This window comes from Pseudochaenichthys georgianus, unplaced genomic scaffold (assembly GCF_902827115.2).
Source record: "Pseudochaenichthys georgianus unplaced genomic scaffold, fPseGeo1.2 scaffold_308_arrow_ctg1, whole genome shotgun sequence".
NCBI classification, from domain to species: Eukaryota; Metazoa; Chordata; class Actinopteri; order Perciformes; family Channichthyidae; genus Pseudochaenichthys; species Pseudochaenichthys georgianus.
Genome location: NW_027262958.1, coordinates 406861 through 416554, shown reverse-complemented (window position 1 = coordinate 416554; position 9694 = coordinate 406861). Strand labels below are relative to the sequence as shown.

Sequence of the window (9694 nt, the reverse complement as noted above, 5' to 3'; positions counted from 1 at the left end):
TTTTCATTCAAAAAGATTCTGTTTTACGTTGTGTTCAGGAAAATTAGATTTATTTAAGATGCATGTCTGTTTCTTTATCGAATATATTACTGTTAAGGTGAAACAGTATTTGTTGAACAAGTATGTATACACCCATAAAGTAGGGCGACCAGACGTCCCCGTTTTCCGGGGACAGTCCCCGTTTGTATTGGCCTGTCCCCGGTTGAAACTGTCCCCGTTTTTTAATATACGTTAAAAACACATAGCAAGGTGAAATAAAACGTTTCATGTCAGGAAACACTACAGACTGCGGTCGAGCGAGCCCCCACTTCGGAAAACACAGTCAAGCCAGCCCGCACGTTGTATTGCGGTGCGCGAATATCCTATGCATTACGGTAGAGGCCTGTAAAAACTGCCTTCAAAATAAAAGCGTTTACTCGGTCAATAACAAATATACCTAAAAAACACACCAAACATATTCATATATACTGGAGCTTAATTTAAGAAAGATGTACTATATAATGTGATCAATAATAATTTAAAACAAACTACGTATAACTACCACGTTATAACTGAGTGAATGTAAAATGTAATAACAGTTATGAAGACATATCGGACATTTCCACTGGGTGACTTTCAAATGTATGCTGTTTAAAATCTCAAATTAGATCTATTGTCCATCTATATTTTGATTATTATTTAATGGAAACCGTCCATAATCAAAGAGTCATTCGAAGTCAATCAAATACTTATTTTACTCCAGGGTGATAGCAGGGCACCCCATCTAGTCACTCAGAGAGAATCAGGACAATCTGATGTAGAATTTCAAAATAAAATACTTTTGAAATCTCATATATGAGCTATCATCCCTCTGTTTTTAGATAATAATAATAAAACAAAAACTATCCAGTATAAACTACTTATTTCACTCCAGGGTGATAGCAGGACACCCCGTCTAGTCACTCAGAGAGAATCTGGACAATCTGACGTACAGTTTCAAAATAAAATACCTTTGAAGTTCAACAGTTCAAATGTTCGAATTACATTGAACCAGAATTGTCCCCCTTTTTTCTTTAACAGCGAAGACAATTAGATATGTTAAAGATATATTGACCGCAAAACTCAAAATGTCCCCGGTTTTTAATTTTGAAAATCTGGTCACCTTACCATAAGTGATGATTGAACATATCAATTAAAAACGTTATTATGTGGCACAAGATGTTTAGGACCCAATAGGAATGTCATTCATAAGAATTATCTGACTGCACACATCGACACCTGTGAAGAAAAGAATCCGTGTGTCTTGTTCCATATCAAGATTTATTCCACAGATAATCAAAATAAGACAAATGTCTCTTACCTTCACCTGAGGTAGATCATTTGTGCTTTTATTGTTAGATCATAGGATACAAGAAGAATTAGGTTGGAGATAACATTGATTATCATAACTTCTTTCCTCCCAAATGCATCATATTCGTATGATAACGAGAGCAATAGGTAGGTACAGTATAGTACACTTTTGAAGTACTTTACTTGGGTATATAATGAAAGCATTCAATATAATGTACTATGATAAATTAAGCTACCGAGCAGTATTTAAAGTCATCAACATGAGCTCTGTTTTCACAAGCTCAAAAACATGTGGTTGAATCTGCAGGAGCGCTAGTTAACGTTAGCTGTTAGCTGCTAGCTGCTAGCTGTTAGCTGTAAGTTATTAGCAGTGGGTAAACGAGGTTCCATATTGTTGGTCTAAGTTCAAGCTCTGTTCAGTTCAAATGAATATTTAGCTAAGGTAGACTATAACGTTATTACGTGTTGTCAAGCATATCTTTTTTGAAACTTGAATACATTGAGTTTTTATAAAAGTGACGACCTGTTAAAGTTGCTTACAAAACCAGTATGCTAACGGTAGCAGAAGAGTGTATGTTGAAGATTTTTTTTAAATGATAAATTCTTTGTCAATTTCGTATCAAGAATCCTACGATTTCACTGAGTATTGATGATAACACAGTCATTCACATTTATGACTGGACAACATGTAAAACCTGACTTCCCGTCAGAGGCACAAACTGGATCTTACGGTCCACACATCGTTTTTGTTTCAATCAAATCAAACATTTTGCAGCATTTCATAACATTTCTTGAAAGGCGACTGTTTGTACCTGCAAAGTGTATTTATTCTTTATTTAAATTTTTTGTAATGCATGGTTTTGATTGCACACCGCCCTCCGTTCATATCCACCCGGGGGTGTTGTGTCCTGCCAACATGTAGTGTCAGGTAGTTTTCCTTTCTGTGTGGAGTCCGTAGAGACTTTGCTGCCTCTTGCGCGTGGAATACCGTGAAGCGCGAAGCGGCCTCCGTCCACATCGAGTCCCTCTATCCCAACACCATCCCCAAAACAAAACGCTGCCAAATTGGTCTGAATAAGCCAAAGGTTTGTTCTGACGTTCTCTGTGTATAAGTGGTATAAGTGTATCACATGTTAAACCTCATCCCGTTTAATGTTACATTGTGTTTTTAACAAAAAAGAATCCTGTTTGTTAAATTGTTGATAGTATATGCAGAAGAGTTATGAAATAAACTGAAACAAACTCAGATGTGTGTCAGCTGCTTGTGTTGAAGTGTTTTTCCACCGGATGGAGACATTTCCTCTCTCAGTGTCAACGGATTTATTTGATGAGGTTATTTGATTACGTAAACACACGTTGACACTACAGATGGATAGGGTACTCAATATAACCAACACAAATAATGGTTTAAAGTCAGTAAAGTAGATGTAGAGTAAACAAAATATCAAACTACTTTTAACAGTGAACTTTTATTTTGAAGGCATCTCTAAAAATAAATACATAGAACAATAAATACATGCACACATTATGAACACTCCCAGGGCCATTCTGCCCTGCCGTGGTGCCTTTGAGCAAGGTACCAGTTGCTCCCCAGGCGCTGTACAATAGCTGCCCACTGCTCCTAGTGCTAGTCTCCTGGTGCGAGGATGGGTTAAGAGCAGAGGACACATGTCCCTGTGTGCTGTGTCTCTGCATGTGAGACCATTGGAGGGTTTCACCCCCATGCTGTCCTATTCCGGATTGCATCCACGAGATGGAGACATTAGAGCCTCAAACAAATGCACAGAACCAATGGAAAACATAAATATACATGTACTGTTAAAACACAGAACCTAATAAGAATAATGTTGAAAATACTACTACCAAAGATTAATGATGCCAGTTAAAAAAAGATATGACAAGGATTAAGTTAAATATGAAAAGTAATTAAACATAAAAACATAAAGAATATAAACAAAAAACTTATTATATTAAAAATGAATCAATAAACTTAATTGGGGAGCAAAATACAATTATTCTCAAAAATATAAAATATACTTTCACCATGTGTCTGTTTTCAAAATGGTTATAGCATATTAAAGGTAAATGTTGAAAACCTTTCACTTTCACCAACTAACAGCTAAGCACTGACGGCATTTCCAGCCAGCCAATAGCAGAGGGGCAACCGCACAGTGCTCTTTGCATACAAGGGTATAAATAGGAGTAGCGTGCATCCCGTTTCCCCACTTTCAGGTGAAGTCCAGAATCGCAACCATGCCTGAGCCACCAAAAGTTCCAGTACCCAAGAAGGGCTCAAAGAAGGCGGTCACCAAGACCGCCAGCAAGACCGGCAAGAAGAGGAGAAAGTCCAGGAAGGAGAGCTACGCCATCTACGTGTACAAAGTGATGAAGCAGGTGCACCCCGACACCGGCATCTCCTCCAAGGCCATGGGCATCATGAACTGCTTCGTGAGCGACATCTTTGAGCGCATCGCCGGGGAGGCCTCCCGCCTGGCTCACTACAACAAGCGCTCCACCATCACCTCCAGGGAGATCCAGACCGCCGTCCGCCTGCTGCTGCCCGGAGAGCTGGCCAAGCACGCCGTGTCTGAGGGCACCAAGGCCGTGACCAAGTACACGAGCTCCAAGTAACCTGTTGCCGCTGCTGCTACAACCCAACGGCTCTTTTAAGAGCCACCCACTCCATCTACTGCTGCGGTCCTTAGATGAATCCACGATGTAAAGTCAGCCGTCATGTTTAAATGAATATTTGAATTTGAAAATTATGAATATCTATATAATAAACGCCCAGTGACAAAAACAACACTTGTTTTGTATTCATGGCTATTTTCTAGTAATCCAGAACATGGAATACTCCGGTCTCAATAACGGTAAAATAAACCCTACACTTTATTGGTATGTCACTTGGATTGAACCTGTTTCATCTTTGCTGTTGGAGCAAACAAGTAATGTATGAACATTATATTCACTTTGAGCACACACTAGTCCACTGGGTAATGTCCACGGTGACATTGACATGTCTAAGATGTGTAATATGTAATTGTAGAGCTGTCAAAGCGCTCTAAATAAAAAATGTAATTTATTATTTATTATTATATCTGCATTTTATCATGAATGTTAAAGTGCAAATAAACTACTTTGTGGTAAGCCCAAAGAATACAACATTTGACAGTAACAGTTGCATATCAGTGTCTGAATGTTGTAAATAAGATATCCAAATGCAAAGTAATATAGAAAACAATACAACTAAAGAAAGTCTTCTGAGGGAAAGTGACAGTAAACTCATAATCATAGTTTTATGTATTTAAATTAAGATTTCCATTGGTGTTTAAATATTCCAAAATGAAAATATGATAAACTATAACACAATAGTAAAGTGAAGCATAAGATATAGACTAGTATAATTGAAATTGAAAACTTTATTACAGACTCAGGGTCCAGATAAAAGACACGACATTACATATAATAAATTACATACACAGCGTAAAAATAATTCATAGTTTAAGAATAATTTAAATCAGTGTCCTACAAAGAGACAACGATACCAATGTCTCCACAGCGGCAAGGGGCAATATATTGGTAGTAATACCAATTGTATACAATAGTATAGTATGATAGAAGTAGAGAGTATTTTCTTTTTGGTAATGCTAAATGTAATTAATGATATCGATGATAAACAGATGAATTATGCCTATTCAACACTGCGGAAATCAAAGAATCCCCAAAACCCAGATCGGCAGTTGCGCAACTTCATTGTGAAATCACCGTTCAAATGTTTTCTGTTGTTCGCTTGTTTTCTCCCGCAGAAAAGATCTCAACCACGTCCGCAGACTGGCTATAAATACCAACGGTCTCCACAACAAGTTCATTCGCAGTTTTCACACAACTCTGCAATTATGTCTGGAAGAGGAAAGGGCGGTAAGGGACTCGGCAAAGGAGGCGCTAAGCGCCACCGCAAAGTGCTCCGTGATAACATCCAGGGCATCACCAAGCCCGCCATCCGCCGTCTGGCTCGCCGCGGCGGAGTGAAGCGTATCTCCGGTCTGATCTACGAGGAGACCCGCGGTGTGCTGAAGGTGTTCCTGGAGAACGTGATCCGTGATGCCGTCACCTACACCGAGCACGCCAAGAGGAAGACGGTGACCGCCATGGATGTGGTGTACGCGCTGAAGAGGCAGGGCCGCACCCTGTACGGCTTCGGGGGATAAACTCATCTGACTGAAACACACAAAGGCTCTTTTAAGAGCCGCCCACCTCACTTTGAGAGCTCTGTCCTTGCGATAGCTTAAGAGCAATTTATCTGATCCTTTTTTATTATATCAACAACTTGATGATTATTAAGGGTATAATCCCTTTTGTTAAAAACGTTAATGCTATTAAATAATGTGGTTTGTACCTCAAATTGAGAGAATAAACTAACTCGTAATAATGTATTCATATTATGATGGGTATACGATCTAACCTTGGGTGAATATTCTTAGTAAAGGAGAATGGTGTGCACTGGACTGTAAGTATGTGCGGTGAATAAGCATTTTACACATTTATAATGAGAACCATTCATTAAACAGCACAGTGTGTTTAAGAAGGTATTATTGCCTGTTTAGTGACATCTCAACATTGGAAGATTTATCTTTCAGAAATTATATTGTACATAATATTTTTCATAAAAGTGCAATGTTTTTCTCGGGAATACAATTGAAATGTGATGTATATTAAAATGGAATGAGCCTTTAATTGAGAATAAAAGGAGTCAGTTGAATGTATAGTCACTTAGCCAGTTAAGCCCCATGCACAACAATATTGCACGAAAAATACCGTTGCTGTTTTCTGATCAAAAGTTGTGTTAATTGGCATAAAAACGCTGCTGAAGGTTAATCCAATGTCTCTGTGTCACTTTGAAATGATCACTGATAATCCTCAGAGACACAGAGGGCCTCATCACTTTGCGTGGGGCCACAAATTGGCAAGGGGCAGCCCTGGTACTTATTATGTTATAGTTTGGATTCCTAAAGCTCTTAGTCTCCGATCCCATCATTCAAGGCTGGTTTTCACGTTAAGTCATGGGGGTTTTGGATCTGAATTTACTTTAAAATAAAACAAATCTATATTGATTCTGACTTTTCTACATCCAACTCACAGGTTTATCATTGCTTTGAGAAAAAGGATTATTAATTTTCCCCTTTTAGAAGATATGGTCATTTGTTCTGGGAATGTCATCTGGAGCCTGAGACCTGGAAACCCGGCTTGGGGCTCAACAGGTTCAAGGAAGTGTAATGAATGTTGTGGATTTATAGCTCACTCATTTTCCATGAGCTTGGTTCTTAAAAAAGGCGATGTATCCGTTATATTTTTTTGCACATAAGTAAAAAAGAAACAAGAAATAAGGGATAGTGGAATTTAGCATAGGATAATCTTTATTCACCACAAAACAGGGACATTTGCATTTTCTCATTAAATAAATTATACAGAAAATAGCACATCTCTTGACAAATTAGAACAATACCTCAGACTATATCGCTTATTCAAAGCATTTTATGACAGTTATGGTCAGAAGTATCTTAAATGTAAAAACACAATAGCAATAAGAGGGCAGCAATTTGGCGAATAAATAACTTGTACTAATCAAATGATATCAAACAAGGGTCATACGTTTCTGAATCTCCTTGAATGTAATTATTCTGATCACAGTATAACACAAACAGGTTTAATGGGTATTATTAATTTGATTTCATGATCCCCTGTGTGTGCGTCAAGTATAAATTACTTTCCATTTTTCTCAGAATAAAAAAAACAACAAGTTTGACAGTTAAAGGGAGTTCATATACTACCAGAGGGAGTCTGTATGAGAGCCTTTCTGTCATTACAGGTTAGATATATAATCTGTCTAACACATTTCAGATTGTTATTATAAATCATACTACTATATAAATATAGTTGTATTGTGATGTACATGAGAACAGCTGTGCTAAATGAAGGTCTCTCACTGTTGAGTACCAAAGACTGTATTTAGAACACAGCCAGGGCCTGTCCTGATGGGAGTGTGTTTGCAGACAGCAGAATTACCTCCGTTTAACAAAGAATTGTTTACAACTACTGCCTTTTTTCACCTCGAGTCTTTAAAACAACATCTCGCCTAACTATATTACTAGTTTTATTGAGAATATGAAGCATTTTAAGTTGTTCAGGAGATCATTTATAGGAAAAAGTCGCAGATTAGTCCTTCTCGCGGCAGTAGTTTTAGGAGGTTTAAAGGCTTCCCAATAAAAACACAACCATATTTAAAGCTTTATTTAGTTTCTATATGAAGATTAAGTAATCCGCTATCAATTCGATTAACCTTTGAAATTCAACTCGTTCTCTAAATGTGTATTTTGTACAGTTTTAGCTGAAGAGAAAGCACAAAGTGGCACAGTTTTTCTGCAGCTCCTGCGTGAGCCACTGAGTTGAGTCTCTACGGTTCTCATGGTGTGTTTAAGTTCCTCTCTTCGCTGGGATTTCTCTATCCTCTCATCAGACCGAGAATCCTCCCGACAGCATCATGGCCGCAGAACAAGCTCCCACTGAAGTCGCCGTCGCCGCCGCCGCCGCCGTCGCTCCCCCGGCAAAGGCACCGGCCAAGGCAAAGGCACCAGCAAAGTCCCCGAAGAAGAAGGCAGCCAAGCCGGCCAAGAAGGTTGGTCCCGGAGCCGCTGAGCTCATCTTGGAGGCGGTCACCGCCTCCAAGGACCGTAAAGGGATCTCTTACCAGGCTCTGAAGAAGGCGCTGGCCGCTCAGGGCTACGAACACACCGCTCACATTAAACGCGCGGTGAAGAGGTTACTCGAGAATGGAGCCCTGGTGCAGGTCAAGGGAACCGGAGCTAGCGGCTCCTTCAAGGCAGCTAAAGCCGCCGAGAAGCCCAAGAAGGCAGCGAAGAAGCCCGCAGCCAAAGCGAAGAAGCCGGCAGCAGCAGCAGCAGCAGCGAAGAAACCCGCCGCTAAGAAGCCAGCAGCCAAGAAGGCAGTAACTCCCAAGAAGGTAGCGAAGAAGCCTGCTACTGCTGCCAAGAAAACCCCCGTGAAGAAGATCACTAAGAGCCCGAAGAAGAAGGTGGCGGCCAAGAAGGCAGCACCCAAGAAGGCAGCGACCCCCAAGAAGACAGTAACCCCCAAGAAAGCTGCGAAGAAGGCGGTTAAACCAGCTGTCAAAGCAGCGAAGAAGGCACCAGCCAGGAAATCATCGAGGAAGTAAACAGATCCTCTCCTTCATCTCCAAAAGGCTCTTTTAAGAGCCACCCACATAAACCAAAAGAGCACTCCTGTTTTAATATTATAATTTTGTGGTTATTTATCATTATCGTATAAGTTAGTTAATTTTACAACACATCTTATTATGTTGCTATATTAGTAGACATTTACTTCACATAAGGCTCCTCTGACAGTCTCTCACAACATACATATGTTCCCATATCCTTGATAGTGTAAAAACCCTATGTACATATTTGTAGGCCTATAAAACTTCATATAAATGTACATCGAAACTTACTTAATGCTACATATAATTGTGACTATATTATTACACATTAATTCACTTTTACTTGAGGAGGTCGGATTAGCTCCTGATTTTGATAATAAATTAATTATTTTACTTTATTTTGTATGTTTAATAAATAAATTAGATTATATTGGATATTCTTTAATGGTAACATTGTTCATTTGTTTTGTCACTTCAGCATGCCAAACTATCTTATAGTGTGCTTCACTTTGATCCTTTAAAGTATACTTTATTTTAAAATATGTCTCTAAGAATACACTATATTGTTTGAGTATATGTGTATAGTCAGATCTATTTTATAGTATATGTTATTCGATGATTTAATTAAGTGAGGTCTATTGTACACAGTGAATGGACTTCTCTGATTGGTCGATGGTAGTACCACTCGACCTGACCAATCAGCGGCCAGATAACAGAAAATGTCAGGAAGAGGCAAGACTGGAGGAAGACATTTTTTTTTAATTATTGGACTTGATAAAAAATAAGCCTTCGACTATTTATCCAGGGATTACTTATGGTCGGTGATGAAGGCCTACGGATTTCCTGAAGCCTTCATGAACATGATTAAGTGTCTGTATTTTAAATCTTGTGTCTGTGTAAATGTGAGAGAGGGGTTGAGCAGGGGTGCCCTCTGAGCGCTGGCCAGAAGTCCATTCATTAAAATAATAAACAATGACAGGTTCATATCAGGAACACCAGTTGGCCATGCGCCCAAAATAACTGCCATCGCCAATGCGGACGATGTCACTGTTAAAATAAAAATAAAAACCAACAGGAAATGGATGTTCTAACAAACCACCTAAACTTATATGAATTGGCATCAGGAGCTAA

The 9694-nt window shown here is 39.1% G+C and overlaps 3 protein-coding genes across 3 annotated transcripts; all 3 read left to right on the top strand.

Moving 5' to 3' along the window:
- Positions 1 to 3567: 3567 nt before the first annotated feature.
- On the top strand, positions 3568 to 4132 carry LOC117442163 (histone H2B 1.2-like). The gene has a single exon (XM_034078166.1). The coding sequence runs from the start codon at positions 3583 to 3585 to the stop codon at positions 3958 to 3960; it is 378 nt and encodes a 125-aa protein (XP_033934057.1). The 5' UTR covers positions 3568 to 3582; the 3' UTR covers positions 3961 to 4132.
- A 1084-nt stretch (positions 4133 to 5216) lies between these two features.
- LOC117442176 (histone H4) lies at positions 5217 to 6186 on the top strand. The gene has a single exon (XM_034078177.2). It carries the CDS (start codon positions 5226 to 5228, stop codon positions 5535 to 5537), a length of 312 nt encoding a protein of 103 aa, XP_033934068.1. The 5' UTR covers positions 5217 to 5225; the 3' UTR covers positions 5538 to 6186.
- Positions 6187 to 7548: 1362 nt separating this feature from the next.
- On the top strand, positions 7549 to 8905 carry LOC117442126 (histone H1-like). Its single transcript, XM_034078131.2, has one exon. The coding sequence runs from the start codon at positions 7868 to 7870 to the stop codon at positions 8558 to 8560; it is 693 nt and encodes a 230-aa protein (XP_033934022.1). The 5' UTR covers positions 7549 to 7867; the 3' UTR covers positions 8561 to 8905.
- Positions 8906 to 9694: the final 789 nt, after the last annotated feature.

What these genes read in the sequence shown, in the direction of transcription:
- LOC117442163 (XM_034078166.1), top strand. Translation starts at nt 3,583, where the DNA reads ATGCCTGAGCCACCAAAAGTTCCAGTACCCAAGAAGGGCTCAAAGAAG.
- LOC117442176 (XM_034078177.2), top strand. Translation starts at nt 5,226, where the DNA reads ATGTCTGGAAGAGGAAAGGGCGGTAAGGGACTCGGCAAAGGAGGCGCT.
- LOC117442126 (XM_034078131.2), top strand. Translation starts at nt 7,868, where the DNA reads ATGGCCGCAGAACAAGCTCCCACTGAAGTCGCCGTCGCCGCCGCCGCC.